This window comes from Carcharhinus amblyrhynchos, chromosome 20 (genome assembly GCF_965287045.1).
Source record: "Carcharhinus amblyrhynchos chromosome 20, sCarAmb.v2.hapA, whole genome shotgun sequence".
Lineage (NCBI taxonomy): Eukaryota > Metazoa > Chordata > Chondrichthyes > Carcharhiniformes > Carcharhinidae > Carcharhinus > Carcharhinus amblyrhynchos.
In genome coordinates, this window is record NC_137343.1 from 16,240,078 (window position 1) to 16,263,487 (window position 23,410).

Here is a 23,410-nt window from a genome sequence, read left to right on the forward strand (position 1 = left end):
GATTTCCCTCCAGGTCTCACGGACTATGATTTTTACACTGGATATGATAGGGGCTCTCAAGATCAGTGGATATGTTTAGAGGAGGCTCCTTATTTTTTGATCAACCATGTCAAATATGTAACATCCCCAGACATTACTTTTTTAGAATTATGCCAGCGTCTCCCCTGCTCACGGAACCAAAATGATTAAATTAGTAAGTCTTATGACACTTCTTGTTCTAAATATGCAAGTACCACCTCAGATTGGGAAAGGAATCTCGTGGCGAAATGATCGGGAATGTCTGGTAGAGTGCATAAAAATTTATGTCTGTAATAATAGTGAAGGTGATACAACTAAAAATTTCACATTGTTTATTTCACTAAGTTTGAGACACAAGATGGACCCCAGCATATCTCCATTGTGCCAAAAATATAAATTTGAATAGAGGAGTATATACTGTGTCTGTTCTGGTAAGGTATTGGTAAGGTATGCCTAAAAAGCTGTAAAAAAAAATCTGATATAACCTTGGGGATGAACCTAATGTTTTGTTCCAATGCTACCAGATAAACGTGATAATGAGAAAAGATTGTAGAATATTCTAACATTTGTAGCACAAAAAAATATTTTTGGATCAATGACAAGACACCTTCTGTATATTAGAATGGTGTGTACTCCAATGGAATTTATAACTTCTATACTTTGATCCAAGTCGGATTCATTCCGAAAGTATAGGGCCTCTATCTCAAGTATTCAGGTTCCATAGTGTCAGATTTACTTCTACAAGGCTTTTCGTAGAACATGAAGGTATTGTCCCTAATATCCCGTATGCGAGGCTGTCTCCCTGATGTTATTTTATTCTTTCTCGCTTTATCCTTTTACTCTTTAGGTTGAAGCACTGGGTTAGATGGATCAACTTTTTTTTCTATACGGTGAAACAAATGAGCTGTACTGTAGCAGTTTTATGGGTATGTTATTTTGTTTAAAAGGGAAAAAACCCAAAAATATTTACAAAAAAATCACTTCATAGAATAGAATTCCTACAGCGCAGGAGGCCGCTTCAGCCCATCAAGTCTGCACTGACAACAATCCCACCCAGGCCCTATGCCCATAACCCCACATATTTAAATTAGCATTTACCCTGCTAATCCCCCTGACACTAAGGGGCAATTTAGCATTGCCAATCAAACTAACCTGCACATCTTTGGACTGTGGGAGGAAACAGGAGCACCAGAGGATGGGGAGAATGTGCAAACTCCACACACAGTTACTCAAGGCCAGAATTAAACCTGGGTCCCTGTCACTGTGAGGCAGCAGTGCTAACTACTGTGCTGCCCTAACTTGAATGACTCAATTTTCTGAAGCTAAGGACAGTAGTGCCTCATATAATCTGTGCCCTCTAATAAGCAGGCACCTTTAAAAAAGGTGGAACTAAAAGATGACCAAAAAAAGACACAAAAAAAAGACACATTAATGTTGCTGTAACATGTCAAACTTTCTCAATTTGGGAAAAATGGTTAACAAAACCCTGATTTTCTAATTCTGGATTATGCCCAAAATAAACCAATATTTAATCATCAGCAGAGTCCAACTATTGCCATAATTGAAATATCCAGATTTTCCAATGGAAATATTTCAATTTTCAGTGTGAATTTCAAGGTTTAGAATGGTGAACTATGAAGCAAGCCAATACTATGGAAAAAGTAGTGCACAAACCAACCCCTGTATTTTTTGAGAATAACAGGCACATTTGTCAATTCCAACCTTTCACTGCTTACCTCCCACTATTTCCAGCGGATCCAGAGTTATTTCAGGTGCAGCATGGTCTGCAGTCCGCTGTACCGTTGCATTCAAAACCCGGTTCATCACAGCCACTTTAGTATCATAAAACACTAACCCTGAAGAAAAAAGTATTTATGAACAAGGACAAGTTCACCAGAATAGTTATGAACATTTTTACAATTTACTTGGAGCTCTGGTGTCTAACTAGTGAAAAAATTGCAAATGGGAAGACAAGTTGGTGACAAGGCAATACTGAACTAAAGCTCACACGAGCTAAACAGCTAGAAACATGGCCTAGTTACATCCAATTCAGTGTCAGAAGATTGGAGGCTAATTTGGATGACAACCAAGTTCAGGTGTGAAGATCACAATGCGTGATTATTTTGCACCCGGGTCAAATGATGCAGACAGCACACAAACTTTGTGTTGTCTGCTCATTTTAATGATTGTGTTGTGCAGCCCAGCGATGCTTAGTGGCATCATGCCACAGTAGGGGATCAGAGACTAGCACCACTTAAAGCCTGAACGTACTTTTTAGGCATGTTCTAGTTGCAGCAAGGGTTGGAACTCATGGGGCAACACTGAAAGTCAATCAGAAAGGGCTTGTAAGGGTATGTACCTGCAGATTTCTTGATGTCATGCTGGAGTTGCTGGTGCAGGTGGTGGGCTGGAAGATAAAGGTTCTTTTCCCTCTGCACAACTGCTCAGAAGGGAGCCGAGGCAGGAGGCCATGCTGGCAAATGGCAACAGTCCAGTGCCAAGGATGTGGCTAGAATTCCATTATGACCTTATATGAGGGATCAATGTCAGAGAATGCATTCACAAATGCCAAATCCTACCAAATGACAAGAAGCCTCACTTACTGCTCTTGGTTTAGGTAAGTGTTTGATGAAGACACCATGTGGACAAAGAGGTAGAGGTAGAGAGATTCTTCCCGCTTAGAAAGGATAGCAGGACTAGAGGGCACAGCCTCAAGATAAGGGGGGGGTGCAGTTTAGATCAGAGTTGAGGAGGAACTTCTTCACTCAAAGGGTGGTGAATCTCTGGAATTCTCTGCCTGTTGAAGTAGTGGAGGCTACCTCGCTAAATATATTTAAGTCACGGGTAGATAGGCTTCTGATAGACAAGGGAATTAAAGGTTATGGGGAGAAAGCGGGAAAGTGGAACTGATCCACTTCAGATCAGCCATGATCTTATTGAATGGCAGGGCAGGCTTGAAGGGCTAGATGGCCTACTCCTGCTCCTATTTCTTATGTTATGTTCAAAGCCTCCTGCTCAGAGCCCTCCTACTTCCTCTGCAAGCAGCTTGTCTTTTCTGTTGTCTCTTTTCCTATCCCCCTGTGATGCTGCAGCCCAGGAGAGGGTGCAGAGGATGTTTACCAGGATGTTGTCTGGTATGGAGGGGAGGTCCTATGAGGAGAGACTGAGGGATTTGGGGTTGTTTTCATTAGAAAGAAGGCGGCTAAGAGGGGATCTTGTTGAAACATATAAGATGATTAGAGGTTTAGATAGGGTGGACAGTGATAGCCTTTTTCCTCGGATGGAGAAAGCTAACACGAGGGGGCATGGCTTTAAATTAAGGGGGGGTAGTTATAGGACGGATGTCAGGGGTAGGTTCTTTACCCAGAGGGTGGTGAGGGATTGGAATGCCCTGCCTGCTGCAGTTGTAAATGCGCCTAGTTTGGGGGCGTTTAAGAGATCCATGGATAGGTTTATGGATGGAAAGGGATTGGTTTAGGTTAGAGGGTCATTGCTTTTTAACTGGTCGGCGCAACATCGTGGGCCGAAGGGCCTGTTCTGCGCTGTAATGTTCTATGTTCTATGTAACTATGGTCCCCATCACTAAGAGAAAGTGGTGAATTCAGAGGCGTTTCAGAAGCAAACAACAGCTGCTGAAGGTTCAGTATCACACCTAGCTGACATAATAACTATTCAGTATGTCTCTAGCAATCTAGTGCTTCCACTAACTCTACAGCAACAAGTAGAGAGTCAAAAGCAAATCACTTGCAAGTTGTACGGTGATATCTTTACACAGAGCTTGTGGAGAGAAGGAGTATTACTTACTTGTATGCACTTACGATAAGATTACAAGGTCAAAAATAGCAGGCATCAAATGAATATTGGATACTGACTGCTCCAATGTACCCCCTCTGTGATATACCCACTCTGCATACTTCTAGTACATGCACTGTACTCGTGCATTATTTCCCTTTATAACATGGTGATCATTATACTGCATGCTTATAAGTGGTTTGGAGAGTTTACCCCACTATTTTCAACTTCCACAGGCCCTATGAGGAAATTTTGCAGCCATTGAAACAAAATCAATTCCATTAGCATCTATTCCCAGCAAGAGGCTTGAAAATGTACAAAGCTGTCAATAATTAATTTGAATACAGGTGAACTAAGAAATTCTAGCAGGTTGAAATTGCAGTGGGAAGAAGCATGTTAAGTCACCATGGTCTGATGAGCCTCAATCTTAGTACTGCTCTATGGTGAGGCATCCAAGTTTTAGTGCAGATGGGAACAGATGTAGTCAAACTGTGATGATAATGTTGGATACACATTGAATCACATCCCCTCAATCCTTCAAAATCTTCTTAAAAAAAAAACATTTTCCAGTTTGCTTTACAGCTGTCCTTCCAACATATTATTCCAGTGTGCTGGTCGCCACTAGGATCCCAAGTTACCAGTCTTATGTAATCCTAACTTGAACATAATGAAAGAAAAGCGGCGAGATGGACTACTGATGAACATTGTGAGCTGTTTGGAGGAAGAGGCAAAACCTTGATATGGCTTCTGTTTGGACCAAGACCACAAGAAACTATAAAGGATTGTGAACGTAGTCCAGTCCATTATGCAAACCAGCCTCTCAGCCACTGTCTGTCTACATTTCATGCTGCCTTGGAAAAGCAGCCAGCATAATCAAGGACCTCAAATACCTTGGACATTCTCTCTCCCATCTTCTTCCATCAGGAAAAAGATACAGAAGTCTGAGATCAAGTACCAACTGACTCAAGAACAGTTTCTGCCCTGCTGACATCAGACTTTTGAATATATTAAGCTGATCTTTCTCTTTGCACCTGAGCTATGACTCATAACATTATATTCTGCACTCTCTCCTTTCCTTCTCCCCTATGCACACTATGAACAACATGCCTTGTCTGTATAGCGCACAATAAACAATACTTTTCAATGCATCCCAATACATGTCACAAAACCAAATCAAATCAAACCCAGAAAGTGCAGGACAATTCTTCCAAGTGCAGTTTCCATCTGGTGCTTATACTAGATAGCATTGAGAATAAAGAATCCTGCCCAACATTCCTCTCTCCAGGGAACACAGGAACAAAACAAGTTGGCAATTTACCTTCTCAAGGCTTACATGTCTAAATTAGATCATGTCTGGATCTGTATTTCTAATCTGTTTATGTTTGTTTCATGCTCCTTGATTGCCTTATCCAACAAAAATGTGACAATCTCAGACTATAAGATTTAATTTCACCCAGCACCCATAGCTTTTGGGGCAGAGAGTTCCATATCTTCACTTGCCAGTGTGTGGAAAAAGGGGGTCCTGATTTCATTCTTAGTTCTAATTTTAAGATTAAGGCCTTTGGAATCTTGATTCCCCACCAGAAGATACTTTCTTTGTATCTAGCCTATCAAACCTCGTCTTATTTGAAACATCTCAATTAGATTATCCTCTGCAACATTCTGAAGCCACAAGCCAGACTTACGCAAACTGCCCACTTTAAACATCTGGGTGATTCTGTACCACCCTCCAAGATCAATGCAGCTTTCCTAATGTTCAGTACCCCAGATGCCTCCCAATGAAGCCTCTTGTACAACTGAAGCAGCACTTCTTCATTTCTGAACACTAATTCTTTACAGATAAAATCCAGTATTCCATTAGCCTTTGTATCCATGAACTAGCCTTTTCTTGAAGGCACACACAGATTCTGAAATCCCTCAGCTGCTTCACAGCTCCTAGTCCTTCACCATTAAGGAAGTTAATATAAATACTTCATGAAGTTACACAGGAACAGTACATAAATACTCCATTTGCTTATCTTCGAATCAAAAGTACAAGTGCACATTATGATAAAATTAGTGCTGACACAATTGAGTGCTCCAACAAGGAGGGGTGTCTGACATCTGACCTTTAGACTCTCGTAGCAGTGATGCAATGCTGTCCATATATGTGTGTGTCTGTCTGAGCTCCACCAGAGGAAGGAAGAACGTTTCCAAAGTGTTGTTTAAGGACTGAAGTAGAGCGAAACGAAGCCGAAGACTTTCGATTGGAATATCTAGGAACAGTATGTCAAAATGAATAGCACGCAACATACAGGACAAAGGCCAACCACATCTCACACGTATTTCCTGGCTATCAATTGATATGTGATTTAAGAATGGGCATTGCCATTTGTATGTCCTCAGAAAGTCCCAAACAGTTCATTAAAGTTTTTAAAGTTCATTTATTAGTGTCACAAGTAGGCTTACATCAATATTGCAACGAAACCACTGTGCAAATCCCCCAGCTGTCACACACTGGTGCCTGTTCAGGCACACTGAGGGAGAATTTAACACCTAATCAGCACAACTTTGGACTGTGTGAAGAAACTGGAGCACCTGGAGGAAACCCACGCAGATATGGGGAGAACACGCAGACTTCGCACAGACAGTGGCCCAAACAGGGAATCAAACCTGGATCCTTGGCGCTGTGGGGCAACAATGCTAATCACCGTGCCACCCTACAACTATTTGACAAATAACTTTTTAACTGGAATCATTGCCATGGTGGTAATTTTTGATAGTTGTTGATAAATGTGTTTATGAAACAATGCATATTTTCTGTCCAAGGGTACAAATTTCAAACTCTCAAATCTGGAAGGAGTAAGGTCATGAAAGGATTTTGTAATGAGAATGTTAAATCTGATATCTTGGGCAGCAGAAGCTTGGCCAGTGTTTATAGAGGATGACAAATAGCGACCAGAGGTATGTGATGGTATGGAGGGGAAACTAGTTGTTCTTTTAAATGGAGTGGGCATAGAGCTGGAACATCAGCACCAGATAAAGTTGGAAGCCAAGGTTGCAAATAGTTTTGTCCAACCTGAGATGGTATTGAAGAGGTGAATTAAATACTGTAAGTGGCAAGAATATGCAGTTTGTGGTAGCGGATGAAGATGGTGGATTTAGTCTTCTCAAAACAGAGGAAATTTTGATTTGTTTGGTTTCCTGTCTCTAAGTGGGGAGTTTAGAGATGTGGAAGGGAAATATCCATGTGACAACTAATCCCATAGCTGATTCTTCCAATCCCTAACTCAGAAGTGTTGAGGCCTATTATAGAAGTTCCAAGTGACCATACAAAACCCAGGCAATCTGAGGAAAGTAAATCAGATTGGGAAAGAAACCTTTTGTTCCATTTCTTCTGGGCTTCTAACCCAAACAATATTCTTTGACTGGTTCATGATAGTACTTACCATTGCTGTTCAATGATCACCAGAGTGCACAATAACATCTCAAGGTAAGTCCTCTATTGATTTCCCTACTTGTTGGCCCAACAAATGCTTCATTTTCCCCATTTTGAATCTTTGCATTGACTACCGTCAGCTTTGAGAAAAAAAACTAAGAAGCTGAAATTTCAAACTTGTGGCAAAAAATTGGGGAGACAGTATTCTTAGGCATGTTATAATTGACAAAGGCTCACTGTAGGGCAATAGACTTGTATATGCAGTGAAGACCTACGTGATTACTGTTAATGCGTGTTGCACTGTAACTATCTGTACAGGACTTACTCAATAAACAGGCAATCCTTGGGTCAGGCAAATCTGCAGGGTCAAGGTATACTTCATGGGGATGAAGTCGACCTGGAGTGATGGCAAGATGGCGGCAGAGACGGTTGATGTACTGTACAAGTGCAACATCCATCTCTAGAGTCCATTTTTTGCAGGATCTCTGGGCATGTCTGGTGTCAATGCAGGCACACCTGTAGTAGATAAGGAAATTGTTAAAAATACAATTCAACTACAGCCGAGCACTGTTGAAGCATGATTTATTAATAACTGTTATCAAAATGATATCTGCAAATAAATGCATTGTACAAAGTAGTTAATTGTAAATTCCAGCTTTAACTTGCAAAGAAATTCTATCTGTAATACAGGTACAGTGTCTCAAAACCGACAACCATGGAGCTGCAGCATGCGTGGATTTCAGACCTTGCCAATTATCGGAGGAAAATAATTCAATTAATAGGAGACAAATGAAATTGAATGAATAAGTTTATTTTTATTGATGTTTGTAAGAAGAATACATAATAGTGAAGGAATAACGCTTCAAAAAAATTAATAAGGTAAGTAAGGCTGACTCGCAAAGCTGTGCTGGATTCAGACCAAGTCAAGTTGGGTGTGGTCAAAGATCACCCATACCATTGCGGGTGTAGAAAGACCAGTGTGTGAAGCTGATAATTAGCCCACTGTGCATATGCAGAGCCTAATCAAACAGTCCCCTTAAGTTCTTTTACTCACTTAACAGTTAAAATGAATGCACGGCAGCTTATAAAAGCATCTGCCTTTTAGACAACTGGATTTGTGATACTATGCCTGAACTCTTCTTACCTTTCGAAGTGGAGGTCATATCCACAGGAAAGAATTGCTCGCCAAACGCTGCGGATGTCCTGCTTTGACCGATCTACAACAAATTTCTGGAAACCATCCAATGTTAAATACTTCTCTTCTGGTACTATTGGAGATTGAGAGATTCATAGCATTAGTGAAGGAAATTTTCAATGTTCCATGTGTTGTGCTGTCTCAAAAGCAAGTAGTCAAGCTAGCTGTAAATTTAATTTCCATGCTTAAATCTACGAAATTATTTCAAGTCAAATAACTTTTTCAACCTTAGTGCAGCTAACAATTCTAACAGGATGACTTGCACAAAACAGGAAGGAAGCTAGCATTAATAATTCGTGTGGGAAACTAAGTTTAGGAAATTCTGCAACCGCTTAAGTCCAGTTTCACCAGCCTCACCCTATTATCAAAGCATTTTATAGTGAGGGATTGCTCTGAATACTATTTACATATTAGCAAACCGATATGGACTAAAGGTTGAACTGGTTGTGATCACACCAAAAAAGTGCAAATTCCAGATTATTAATTAAATGGCAGGAGTCACATGTTTGATGACAACAATGTCTCACTTTAGAGTTATATTTTTACAATAACTTCTGGGCAGTGGTTGGTGTTACTGATGAGTAATCATTAGTATAATCAAGATCAGTAAAGGCAAAAATGGATACACTGCAAAGTATGTTAAAAATGGAATACTTTCTGACAAAACCGAGGTAGAAACAAATAAGATGAATAAAATTATTGGTATAAGGATACAGGTGCACCAAATTCATGAATCAAAAAGTGACTAAGATTATTTGTTGGCAAAAGCAGTACATTTAACTTTGTAAAGAGCAATTAAACTGCCCAACATGTGAATACATTACCCTAAGGCAACAGAATGTTTTGTGCTTTATCTAAGGTGAAAATGGCAATGAATAGTTTGCAAATAACCAGTTAAACAAGGGCACAGTTATTGAAATTGCTAGTTCTTCAGCAAACATTACAACAAATATAGAAAACTAATCAGGCCTACCTTCTTGTTTCTTTGCTGGTGACTTCTCTGGGTCCTTGTCATCAGGTTTGGTGCTCTTTTCAGGTGACTTTGCTTTCACAATTGGTTTCTTTTCACTCAGTGCAGTTCTGCTCCAAAAATAGTTAAGTATGTAATCATTTTACTTTGTTATATTTTAAACTATTTACTTGATCTCCAGAATACAGCAGATATCATCAGTTTTGGATGATTCAGATATTAGGATACTAAGCCAAAAAGACCAGCAATAAGCTTCACTTACGGTCTCTGGTTTCACTCAAAAACAGTTGTGACCAGTTTACTGTTGTCAGTTTCTCATCTCATTAAATATAACAATAACAAATCTGGAATCTTATCTATGATAACTCAAGACTGAGCTCTCATGTGATCACTGCTAGATAAATGTTCCTTTCTTGTTAATAGCCAAGTTTGATTCAGCACTCACTGTCAAACCTATTGTGGTCTGTCCTCTTATTGGTTTGAGAGCATATTCCTCCAGAAATGCTTGAACGCACTCAAGAAATTAATTACATTTCTGACTTGAGCTACTCTGCCCTTCTCAGTCCATATGGAAATTAATTGAAGTGCCCCCTTACAACAGTTTTGCTTTATCTACAAACTTCTCCAAAAATGTCTAAATTAAATTTTGTCATCTCATTACTGATACCAAGAGTCCTAATGACAACTTCTATTACAGTTTTACATCCTCTCTTAGTACTCAATTCTAATTATAGAGTCCCCACAGAGTTGATAGCTTTCCTTTACCTTTATGTGCTGTTACTAATGTTGTAACATTATTTTTAATCAACAGGGCTTCCCTTCCTCCTCTTCCATTCCCCACATCCTAAAATATTATAACCCAAAATATTTAAACTCATCATGACCAGCTTACAACCATTTCTCTTTAATACCCAATATGTTGTTCTGTCTTGAGACTAAATATTTTAAGCTTGCTGCAAAATAAATTCCTGTGCCGAGTCTACAAAAGGCTGACAGCAGATGTGAGAGCGTGTTCCAGAGTCACTGCATTTGATAAAAGGAAGGCTAGGAAAACAAACTGAACAGAAAAAAAACCACGTGACTATCACTCATGAATTAAAAGACAAAAAAAGTTAAAAGCTTATTTTTGAAACATCTCAATTTCTAAAAGCGTAGGTTAGATGGATTCACCATGATTAAGTGTGCAGGGTATGGAGACAGGGCAGAAGAGAAGGTCTGGATTGGATGCTTTTTTGGAGAATCACTGCAAACCTGATGGCCAGAGGGCCTCTTACTGCACTAAAGGGATTTTATGGTTCAACAAGGATTGTTGAAAAGTTCTTGTTATATGTTGAGGTACTCATCTAGAGGGAATACAAGGCCATAATGAACAGCCTCATGCAGACATGGAGGAAAATCCCAGAGATTTTTCCTGACATTATTCATATTTTTCATTATGTTGTTTCTTGCCCAGAAGTTGGCATCAACAACAACTAGAGATAAAGTGAATGAGACTGCAATGACAAAATGTGTAGAATAAGCACTGATGAGGACTAATTATTTACACTCTTTTCATATGATTGCATTTCCACCCAAATATATTCAGTGCATAACTGTTTAAGTACATGGAGCTGTTTGCAGCATTGTGCTATTTTAAACCAGGGCTCCTTGACAAAAATCAGAGGATGGCTTACACTTACTGTGAAGTACAAACTAAAAGATGTAATTTATGCACCAATGAGTGTAATGATGAGCGAGATCACTGTCTTGTGTAAATTCTGTGGCTGATATATGCATTGGTGTGGTAAATCCACGAGACTGTACAACAAGTTGATTTTTAACTTTGCGCCAGAGTACAAGGTTCATTTCCCTCTCACCTTAAGTGATGTTTTGAGCTACCTAAAATCCTGATTGAAGAGGGGAGAACCCCAAAAAACACAACGAACCTGACGCTGTTCAGCACGGACCTGTCTTTGCCTGGAGGTTTGGCAATTGGTCTTTTTGTGCTAACTACTTTCCCAGGGTGTTGCTCCTTTCCTCCTTTACTGTACTTGCTCTTGTCGAATTTCGGTTTGGGTATGCCGTACTTTCGTAGTATCTTGCAATTTTAAACAAAGAGCAGAAATGGTTTAATTACATATGGTACAAAGCAATGTGCACATAACACAATGGATAGATTTGCATGTGACAGAAAAGATAACGTTTCAGAAACACATTTGATATCACAACATAGTTACTTGTAAGAATAAAAAAGAACAAGCGTGATAAAGTCCCTCGAATAGTTGATTAATAAGTGTTGATATGACCAACAAATATTTTCAGCGTTAAACGTATTGCTGTATGTTTCTTAAGCAAGAACCTACTATTGTCCCAAACCAGTGGCCAAGGAAACACTTACATGTTCATGAGGCCGCAATCTCCTGCCTAATTGCCAGTATGCTGTCACTCTAAGAAAGGTCATGTGTTGCCACTTAGCAAGAATAACACGATTCAAATATTAATGAGACTAATGACGTGTTGTTGTCTTTGATAGAATTAATTAAAGGTTGTTCAGAAAAAGATTTTTAAGTGACAAGGCTGAGATTGGACATTAACAGCTTTTGGTAATTATCTAATACTGGCAATAGGCAAACATCATCACTGGCTACCAAAGCTACATTATACATAACGACTGACCTTGATTTACCAAATACAAATGAAACCAACCAAAACCTTATCTGAAGTGTGTATACCTGTGTGAGTTGATCCTCCAGAACTTTCTTTGGTGGCCGGACATTGGTGAAAAATATTTGCAACAAGTTTCCTGGTGTCTGAGAGTTGATCTGTTCTTTACTGAGGAAGATGTCAGAAACTTTAATAGGCTTGGCTGGAGCCAGACTCAGCACCTGCTCAGAATGTATACAGCTTCGGAATATCTCTGCAAGAATGTCCCGTGCTCCAGGAACTACCTTATCACCTATGTAAGATGGAGCACAACAAACATTCTTACATTGAAATACTGAAGGGGTTTATTTATTGATATGCTTTTTAAAATACAAGTCACTCAAAACATTAAAGATAAATAAAAGGACTTGAAATTATATAGCACCTTTCATGATCTCAGAATGTCACAAAACACTTTTCAGCTAATTAAGTACATTTGTAGTCACAGTTATAATGTAGGAAACCCAGCATACAGCAAGAAAATAAAGAACCAGGTAATCTGTTTGTGCTGTCATCTAGGAACAAGTGTAGACCAAGACATTAGGGGAATTTCCCTGCTCTTCTTTAACAAAAACGTCATGGATCTTTTACATTCACCTGGGAGGGCAAACAGGGCAACGAAACTGAGAGAGATTTAACAAACAATACTCTGGGGCAGATGGTGAGGTGAGGTTTTAGCTAATATGTAAATAATTGCACAATTACAATGAATGGAGGCATTGAGATGGGTCACAGAGGGACTTTGTAACAAGGCACTGACAGCAAAAAATAGATGGAACATCCACCTTCAAAAGCTCCTTCAATCTTCATACAAGCTGACAATATGGTTTCATCTTTTTCAAACATTGTGTTACTACAGATCCACAGCTTTAAACTGATCATAAATCTAAACATATCAAGCATACGGTATTGCTGTTAATATTGTGAATCCACTGCAAAATGTTAATTGTTTGTATTTGGAATGCCATGTACAAGATAGATTATTACACTATATATTTATTAAACATATACATACACACATACAACATAACAACCATTTCTGGAAAAATCTTGTGATGCGTGTAGGGTACCAGAACAGAAACCTAAACTTTGTTATGAAGTCTGACTGGACCCCAACAGTTTGAATTTTGGTGTTAGTATGAGGATAAGGTGTTTCACTCCAGGTGTGATTCTATTAATACACTGAAGCTTTTATCAAAACAGACTTTATTTAACAATACAGCTTACCTTAAAAAAGTGAATTCATTTAACATTTACCAACTGAACAATACTTAAACATGGCAAGATTCCGTTCTTAACTGCTAACCCATCTCTATTAGTTCCAATTCAAGCAATATTCCTTTTACATACTTAAACACCTCTTAAAAATCAGTTAACAACACACAGGATTACATGCTTGGATTGCTAGTTCTCGAGCCTTCAGAACACTTCTGGAGAGAGATACAGAGAGAAAGACATACTGTTTCTAACAGGTCCCAAGCAACAAACACCACAGACAGCTCTTACTTCTTTCAGATGCAAGCAGAAACTGCTTTTCCCTGTAAGCTTAACCTCTCCCCTCAAGCACGCGACTACATCAATCTAATCATAAACCCAATCTGAAACCCCAGGGTGAAAAGCAAAATAAACAAGAATATATTCAGTCCAATTAAAATAAACATTCCCCTAGCTAAAATCAATCATTAGCTTGTATTCTCAGCATGTGAGCTGCTTGTTGCGTGTGTAAACCACAGCTGAATTTAAAACAAACTGCACACAAGAAACATGATATAAATACATTTCTTAGAGGCACAGTGTAATCACATGGATAATGATGATTCTGAGTGCCTTCACTTTCACTTTTCATGTCCCTGGTTTTCCCTAACTGCATAGGAGCGTGTAACTGTTACACTCAATGTATTCAGCTAAAATTAGCACTAAACTACATTAGCCCATGCCTCTGGGAAGCTACAAACTTATGAAAAAGAACAAAAATTCTATAATATAGCTTTGTTTGGAAAGTGGCAACATGATATATGATTTGGCAGCACTTGCACCAGTAACAAAGTATCAGCCTGCGCCCAGAAGATTATGATGGTCAGATAATATGTTCACTAATTCTTCATTGTTTTATATCCTATTTCAATGCCTGGGTCAATTTTATATAGCGACAATATTTATCAAAATATATTTCATTTTCTTAATAATCTGTTAGTAGAGTAAAGGGTTATCAGGGGCACCTGATACTGACATAATTTTGATGCAACATGACATGATTAAGTAACTGAGATCTGATGGGAAACAAATGTAACTGTGGAGAGTACCGAGATGTTTATTTATAGAAAGATGTATAAGATTGCTTTTCAATGAATGAATAACAATTACTGAAAACATTCTTAGGGTAATAGACAAACCCAAACGAAACCCCATCTAGACCCCAAATGCAGGCATAAACACTGTCCTTTACCACCCATGATTTAAATTACGTACAAATACAGAAGCCCAAAGATTACTTCAGGATTGATATTCCATCACTAGTACTTGTGTGTCTAACAGTCCGTTACTCATCCTAAGCACACAGAGGTTCATTTGCACCAATGGTCTCCAGTTGAAGAAAGTGTGTGCATTTTGAAGCTATACCACCACACATTCACCTACTACACTGAAATGACACTAGGGCAGAATTTTATGGATGATAGGGTTCCCCGCATCGCCATTGGAAATGTTGGTGGGAAACACATCCCTGCTAATGTCAATTGCCTCACAGCCACATTAAATGACTGGTGATCACTGCTAGGACTGCAAGTAATCTCCAGATTTGAAGTCTTACACCAGGATGAAGGTAAGCATGGCAGTCTATGGCACAAACAGTAGGGAAGGTCCAGGGGTCTTGATGGTAAGGCCAAATGGAAAGGGAGCACTTTGGACCAGGAGGGGTGCAATGAAAGAGGTGCCAATGCTCACCAAGGCTGAATGACCTTAAAGTTCTGTCCTAACTCTTCAGTGCCATAATATTTGACTTGTGACTGTAATAAATGTGTTCATTTTTCATGTTTCAAAGTGCTTTATATATTGAACTGCATTTGGAACTCAATACTTTGCCACATAAACAAACGCAGCAACTCTTTAATGGTTGGACCATCACTCAAATATCCCTGAGATTAATGACCAATTCTGTTTTTGGTGGTATTAGTTGAAGTGTGTTAGTAAAAATGCAGAAGAACCTTCAGCCAGTCATGCTATGCAAGACACAAGAGTGAGATTGGACATTAACCAGTTGCAGTACCTCTACCCGTTACATGGTAACAGGCAAACCTCATCGAAAAGAACTTTGCCATGGATAAACTGGACAACTACTTGATTTTTAAAAGGGAGGGCTGATGCTCATGATAAACCATCATTCAAGAAGAATGGGGATTTTCACAGTAACCTCATTGCAGAGTTAATGTAAGCCCACTTGTGGCACAAATGAATAAACTTTAAACCTTAAAAGGTCAATGTTGCGCACACACATGCATACGTTGTGAAATAATTAGTCATTGTTACAAACTTTTATGCCACAAATGCAAGAAAGAAGAATACTAATTTGGAAGCTTCAAGACAGGTTATTTTTGAGGAGAGAATGGTCATGATCACTGGCTGCTACCCCTCATCTGTATTAAGTTGGAAATGCATCTCTTTCTTTTAGGTGCTGAATGACCAAATGTCTATGTCCAATATTCCTGTTTTAAGTGGAGTTTAAAAAAATACAATCAAGGAAGTAATACATCTTGGCTTTCTTCAAACCCACATTATACTAACAGCTAATTCACGAATCACCAATTTTCAACTCATCAATATTGTGGTATAGGTTGGAAATGTGGAATAGTGACCTGGAGTAAGTAATTGCTGAATATATTTTCCTCCCAGTGAAGATGGAAATAGCGGATGGTCTGTTTTCCCACTAAGAAGCTCCACTTTCTCCAGCACTGCACTACAACAGTGCAGCCAAAAATGGGAACTGTGCACATAAATCATCACAAGCCCAATTTGTGTCGATTTAGCACAGCAATGTGGAAGATTTCGGATTAATTTTGTGAAATGGGCAGCTTCAATTTATGAATCACAGAAAACTGGTCCTTTTGCTCACCTTTTATCAGCTTATCAGTGAAATAATCTTCCAATGCTGAACTGCCTTGTGTGTCAAACAAGCTCTGGTTTACGGATGAGACGGTCAGAATCTCCTCTGTCGACATCTCCATCAATTCGTCTTCACCATCCAGACTGGATAATCCAATCAAATCACTGCTGTTGAATAGACTGGCACGGATTTTTTCAATCTTTGCTCTCGCTCTCACCTACAGAAGAGAAAAAAAGTCACCTTGAGACCCAAAAGAAATTTTTTTGAATTCTATTCCTGGGAATTTTGGCGAATGGCTGGAAGCCACGTTAAAGTGTCTCTCTGATGCATTCCTGCTAACTAGAGGATGTTTGGCAGAAATGGGCCTGATGTAGGTCAATTATGGTTGAGCAAAGGTGGACAGCCAATTTAATTAATAGCCCTAATTCCAATCATTTTCTGGTGGGTGGTCACTGAGCTAGAGCCTCCATATCCCAAATATTGGGTTGCAGGCAGGGAAGGTCACTCTCACTGATCAAATGGCAATCTGGAGAGGCCAATCTGCTATGCCACTCTGATTTGAAACTTTTTTTGTTAAAATTACTTCTCCGTGGGCACTTGAGGCATTCTCTCACTCCATGACCTGCCTCAACAACACGCACCTCTCATGGAGATGTTGTGGTTTCAGAGACATGGGTCCTCTGAGTGGGCTGGCAATATCCACATCCTACCTCACACCATTAATTGCATGGCAAGCCTGAAGGTGGCCACTGAGGAGATCATTTGGTTCTGACATCAGGATTCCAAAGATTATCCTGCCCAAATCTGTGATCCTTCATCAGAACGCTGATCAATCGATTTGAAACATTAATTCTGTTTTCTCTCCACACATATCTGGAGAGCTGGGGAGTATTCACAGTATTTCCCATTTTTGTTTCAGAGTTTCTGCATCTCTAGCATTTTGCTTTTCTATTTTTAGATTTTGGTTTGAATCGCAAAAAATTTAAATACTCGACATCAGTATTTGGCAGGGTTTTTGTCTGTTTCCTCTGAAATAATGTTAACTGTTAATGATTAGTAATCTTAAATGCTGCTGGTCCAAATAACTCCAATATTTTTCCAGATTCCTTTTCTGTAAACATAAACAAGACTCATCTTGAATTTTGTTACATTCAAGGGAGGTAAAATTAAACAAAGTCTCATTCAATCTAATAAAGTAACAAATAATTAAACCTGTTGCTTTAAAAAGTCTGGTTGATTGAATTTGAAAATTAAAACTGTACTGAATAATGGTGTAAACCAAATAGAATAAGCAAGAACAGACTCCATGACCCAGAGGTTAACTTCAAATAGTACTATATATCTCTTTAATAGCCTCCTTTAAGAAAAATAATACAACAGAGATTTAAAACTGAAATTATACTGATAACTGCTAATGCAAAAACACTTGAATGTTTCACAGCAAGGCCTAACAAGGGAATAACATGAATTCTACAGAAATGAAAGAGAATTAAGACCAGGCTTTAAATTATAATCCCACATCCTTCACATTTTTTAAAGACAGACTAAAGCCCGACTGGTAAACCCTAATCTTACCTCAACAATAGCATAACCTTTGATGGGTCGCGTAACAAGCGGATTGTTGTCCAGTGATGTGACTGTATACATGGATCCTACATCAGAGATAGAAGCAGAGTCTGCACTGTCCATTGGTTCTCCTAGGCTACCAAGGCTCCCCAAACTCCCTGTGCTGCATAGGGACAGGTCCAGGCTCTCTTGACTAGATACAGTGTGTGGATCAATCATTCCCTGTGGTGTAGCAATGTCATGGCTTGCTTGAAACTGGTCTACTGAAAGGTCACTTGTTGTTCGAGAAACACATTGTGAGCTGCAAATTGAGGTCTGACTGGTAGAGGCAGAAGCACTCATACTCATAGCTGGTGTCACACTGCTGCCACTGCTTATATCCATACTGTCCATGCTGTTGACTGTTGTTGACTTGGCCAGCTCCAGCTTGCTATCAACTTTCACTTTCAGCTTCTTGGGGTCGTCATCTTGTAGTGGGATGTAAATTTCATCTTTAAAGACTCCACCATGTGCACTGCATGCCCTGCGAATGGCACTTCGGACAACGCATTCCTCGAGATGCGTCGGTATTCCTGATATTACCAACAACCTGCTGTGGGAGCTGGAGCCAACTAAAGCCTGGCAGGCATCTGAGATGGCATCATTTGTCACTCCGAGGCCTTGGGGGTCCTTGTTGGTTAGGTGACGGAGGATCATGAGTAAAGTCAGGGCCCTATGGAACCATAGCATATCCTCTGGTTTACTTCCACCAATATTCAGTATTGATGTGTCACTCTCACTGCCGCGTGAGGTGAGCCGCTTCCCTGTTGCTGATGTCTTCTCCCGTTTCATTTTAACTTTCTTTCGCTTGGAGAGCAAGCTTGGGCTCTGTGGTGTCTGTCCTGGTGACGAGGAAGAGGAGGAAGAGGAATCGCTGAGGCTGGGTGCACTTGTGGAAGTCATCACATTGACCACTGTGCTCATATTGATGGGCAGTGTTACCTCTGCAACTGCAAGACAAATCTCCATCAGGGCATGGAAGTAGGTGGAGAAACGGCCCTGGTCAGTCACTCCAATTCCAATACCAGAGCTATTCCCAGTCATCCAGTTTTGTGTTTCTTCATCATACAGTTTTCGGAGTTCAGATTGTATTGCCATCAGAACAGCCAGGCATGGGTTTAACTGGATGGCAATGGATGAAGATAGGCCAGCAGGATTCTTCTTCTGTTCCAGCTGATGGATTTTGCGCAGCAACTCAGCTAATAGATGGAATATCATCTCTTTTATGCTGGGGGACAGATCTGTTGTCCACAAGAGATTGGCTATAAATTGGGAGAATAATCAGATGCAGAAAAAAGGCATTAAAGTACATTCCAGTTAACAACATTTGCTTAAGGCAGATCCACATAGAATTTATACATTGCACATGAAGGGGGAAGAAAATAACAAATCAGTAAGGGTTACTGTGCTTGACCACTAATCCATGAGGCCAGCTAAAATATGCACAGCCAGATCGAGAGTTTAGCTTTGATCCTCCCATGACAGATTAGCTTGCTTCATTTGGATGTTAACAGAGCCTCAGGAATCATACAGGGTTTAATGTCTTCAGAAGGGAAGAAAATTTGGAGGGTGGATCTTAAATTGCAACACATTCAGTTACACAATAGGTATCACAAACAGTAACAGTATACCAATCAGATCTAACAGTTCCTGTGCATTATATGGCAGTGACAAATTGCCATTTCTTCTGGGTATCAAGTTCAAATTTATTCACTCTAGCTTAGACTCCGGATAATATTATGAGCTATGATCCTTTATTTTTTAAAATATGATTAAAATTTTCTACTGAATGGAATGTTTGCAATTTGAACAAAGAAACTGCTTAAAAATGCCAGGCCACATTCCAGGTTGTAATTGAGGGATCAATGAATCACCCTCAGGACAGTGTGAAAAAAAGAGAGATATTTCCTCTAATCTGGAGACCCATTGAAATTTGTAACTGTCTCAGGAAGACAGGAAAAATGCAAAATACTGGATAAGGAAACAATGGTTGCCAGAGACAGACCCACCCAAAACCTCTTGGGAATACGCAATGGACAAAGTATTTCAAGGCAAGGCTGCTAATCACTAGGAAGAGATTATAACTGACATTGGCAGTGTCAAGAAAGTCTTCAGTGGGGGAAACAAACTGAAGGCTGCTCCCTCTCCCTCTGTCTTTTGGAATAAGCATGTTACCCAGTTGGAGAAGCAAACTACCAGAAATCTACCAGTGAACCAAAATCACTTAATAATTGCAACATGTTCTACATCTGACTGTATCTAAGAAACCATCTAACCTGAATTGGATGCACTGCTTTAAATCCATGCTTCAAGCATAATCAAAGGTTATGACTGTATGTATGTTCTTTAATGGCTTCATGTATCATGACGGCCAAATGCTTGATTTCACATTTTTACTATTTTTCTCAAATTTAGGAGTTAATAAATTTTATTTTTCTTTGATTCAAGAAAACCTTGTTAGATTGTCTCTTTATTGTCCACAGAGAAAATAGTTAAATACGTTCTGATTTAGAGAGGGCTGCATCTTGTTAAAAACACTTAAATCTTTATTGTGACCAACTAAGATGGGGGACCAGTTCACCCCTTCTCACCTGGTCATAACATCAGAAAAATGCCATTTATGAATAAAAATGTACAAAATACACACTGTTCAAATCAGTTACTGGCAACTTGTCTTACCAAACAGTTCAACAACTTGCAGGAGGACTGATGCAGGAATGGCATCAAGTTCATCCTCAGATTTCCCGTCACTTTCTCCCAGTTTCCATGTTAGCAATTGTTCTGCAAATGCCATTGCTAGAGGAAATTCCAGAGGCAATGAGTTTAACACCAGCACCGCACCAGGTGGCGGGGAAACACCTGGGAAGAGGAAGGTTAATTATATATTTTTAACCTAAGAAAATCATGTGGAAAGAACAAAAGCAAATAACCACTGGAGAACAGAGCTACACAGAAAAGTAGAAAAAGGGTCTAAACGAACCTTATTTCAGTCAATGGTATTAGTGATCATGTGCTGAAGCCAACTGAAAAGACACCATGTGGTGCATCATGAAGTTACACACCAGATATTCTTGGTTTAATTCCCGAATTGAGCAAAGCTTATCATAACTAAGTGGTAAGTAAAACACCACAACTGACTACAAAACCTTTGGGCGAGGACGTGGGGAACAAAACTTAGGAGTTTCTGCTCCTCTCAGTCTGAAGCAGGGCTGCCAACAACAGCCAAACAGCTTCTGAAACTCAACAATTACCGGGAGAGAAAATTAGAAAAAAAAATTGAGAAGCACTGCTTTTTTAAGATCAAGTTTTATTGACCTGGATTTTGTGACAATATTGGCCATACTGTCGATTAACTCCAGTTAAACATGGGAATGCAGAAGATACTCTGGGGTTCTATGCTTCATAAGAAGTCTCACAACAGCAGGTTAAAGACTAAAAAGTTGGGCTTTAACCTGGTGTTATGAGACTTCTTGTTGTATTTACCCCAGTCCAACGCTGGCATCTCCACATCGTTCTATGCTTCTCCAGAGGGTGCACTGTTGAGGCCCTTCTAGAATGCACTCAATTAAAAATTTATGAACCGAGGACAACTTATTTTATGCTCTTAGTTTCTCTATAAAAATCCTTAAAAGGTTGTTGAATGAGATGCAGCAGCTGGGTTTTTAGATATCAAGCAAAATTAGGTTTGTTGAATGTTATATTTTTCTATTATGATTGGAGATTACATATTTTTAAAAAATGATATATTTTTAAAACTTTATGGCATTTTATCTTTTATCTTAATTTCATACCTCTGTCATTATATGCAAAAATTTAAAGTAAAAAGTGAAGGGATTCAGCTGCTTTTCCTTCTTGGTTTGCTGCTTGTGAGAATATTTCAACGTGTTGGTTGCTTACCCTAGTTGATGACATTACTGCTGACAGATATCTGAAGATCCCTCGACTTGATGTTAGATTTAAACTGGCACCGGAAAGGCTTGTCCGCACCACAGCAATCCCTAAGATCTTTGTGGGCAGCTTTCTCCAAGGTGAAAGGAAAGCATCGTTGCTTTGCTAACTGCAAAATCTAGCCCATTATATGCATATTTTTAAAAAACTTAATATTTCATTCTAACATTTGATTAGTTTGAGTGTTTTGGAAATTATGTTTGCAGTTATTCCAATCTTAGACATACCTAGCTTGACATGTAGCTTGTCAGTAGGGATGACAACAGAGGGGTATTGATTTGTGGTGGGAGGTGGAGTCAACCCAGTATTGGTTGGCGATGCATCTTTTGGGTAACAGACAGTTTCTGTAAGGTTAAGTTGTCCATTTCTCCGCACCTTGTGACCGAGTCCGTATACCAGCACTCTAACCCAAGGAGCCTTATACAGAGAGGAACTAGGCAATAAAAATAAATGAAAAGATTAGAATAGTTGACAACTGTAAATTTTAAGAACAAGTATTCCAAGTAATATAGCCTTCAGATTTCAAATAAGTGACAATGGAATAAATAATGAAAGGCAGGACATTAGAAAGTACAGAGGAATCTTGGGATACATGTCCAAACTTCCCTAAAGGCACAGGAGAGGTAGGTAAGGCTGCATATGGGATATTTGCCTTTGTTAATTGAGGTGTAGAATACAAAAGCAGGGAGGTTATAATGGAGCTGTATGAAATGCTTGTTAGGCCACGGCTAGAGAGTACTGTATGCAGTTCTAGTCACCACACTATAGGATGAATGTGATTGCACTAGAAAGGGTGCAGAGGAAATTAAACAGGATGTTGTCCAGGCTGGAGTGTTTCAGCTATGAAGAGAGGCTGATTAGGGTGGGATTGTTTTCATCCAAGCAGAGAAGGCTGAGGGGAGACCTGATTGAGGTGTACAAAACTATTGAGGACATAGATAGGGTGGATAAGAAGGAACCTTTCCCTTTAGTAGACAGGTAAATAACCTGGGGACATTAGGAGGACATTTAGAGGCAATTTGAGGAAAAACTTTTTCACTTAGAGGGTGGTGGCAATCTGGAACTCAATGCCTGAAAGGGTGGCAGACGCAGGAAATCTTCACAACATTTAAGAAGCATTTAGATGAACATTTCAAACACCATGGCATCCAAGGCTACAGACCAAGTGCTGGAAAATGGGAGAAGAATAGATAGATGCTTGATGGTTGTTGACATGATGGGCCGAAAGGCTTTTTTCTGTGCTGTAAAACTGTACGACTCCAGATACATTTCTAAAGTTAGCAAACCTTCAGTGAAATTGAGATCTGCCCACCATTGGCAGAATGCCCAAACTCTTACTTTTAGCAGTGAACACCAGTTAATGGATTAAATACTGGTGAATTTTCCCATTCCTTTAAAGTGAAGGTAATTTGCTATTCCTTGCAGCCAAGTTTAAAGATCCCTATTTTTATTCTGCACCATTCACCAGCAAAATCAAAATGTCAAACACACTTTCCTTGGGTAGCATTGCATAAGTCACATCACATACAGCTGAGGTACCCATGTTCAATCCTTTCACAGCACTGTCCTGTGTACTGTCTGTTGGTTTGAAGTGAAAGTAACACTGCAGTTGAAAATCAAGTTCTCTCCTTAAGCTGCAGCCCTTGTTTTAGTGAAACTGATCGTTGGGTCATGTTGTCCTTA

General features: G+C 39.4%; 1 protein-coding gene across 6 annotated transcripts in view; it reads right to left on the reverse strand.

The window, feature by feature from the left end:
• Window positions 1-23,410, reverse strand: part of hectd4 (HECT domain E3 ubiquitin protein ligase 4) — a 268,508-nt gene that overhangs the window by 18,858 nt on the left and 226,240 nt on the right. For 5 of the 6 annotated variants that reach the window (XM_080208163.1, XM_080208164.1, XM_080208161.1 and 2 more), the window contains 11 exons: window positions 21,955-22,160; window positions 20,459-20,638; window positions 17,750-19,041; window positions 16,184-16,391; window positions 12,105-12,328; window positions 11,319-11,470; window positions 9,397-9,503; window positions 8,373-8,496; window positions 7,554-7,744; window positions 5,919-6,065; window positions 1,755-1,874 (listed from right to left, as the gene is read on the reverse strand). In XM_080208163.1, the coding sequence (XP_080064289.1) occupies window positions 1,755-1,874; window positions 5,919-6,065; window positions 7,554-7,744; window positions 8,373-8,496; window positions 9,397-9,503; window positions 11,319-11,470; window positions 12,105-12,328; window positions 16,184-16,391; window positions 17,750-19,041; window positions 20,459-20,638; window positions 21,955-22,160 (2,951 nt within the window). The remainder of the gene's footprint in view (window positions 1-1,754; window positions 1,875-5,918; window positions 6,066-7,553; window positions 7,745-8,372; window positions 8,497-9,396; window positions 9,504-11,318; window positions 11,471-12,104; window positions 12,329-16,183; window positions 16,392-17,749; window positions 19,042-20,458; window positions 20,639-21,954; window positions 22,161-23,410) is intronic. The other variant, XM_080208165.1, reaches the window with a different exon arrangement.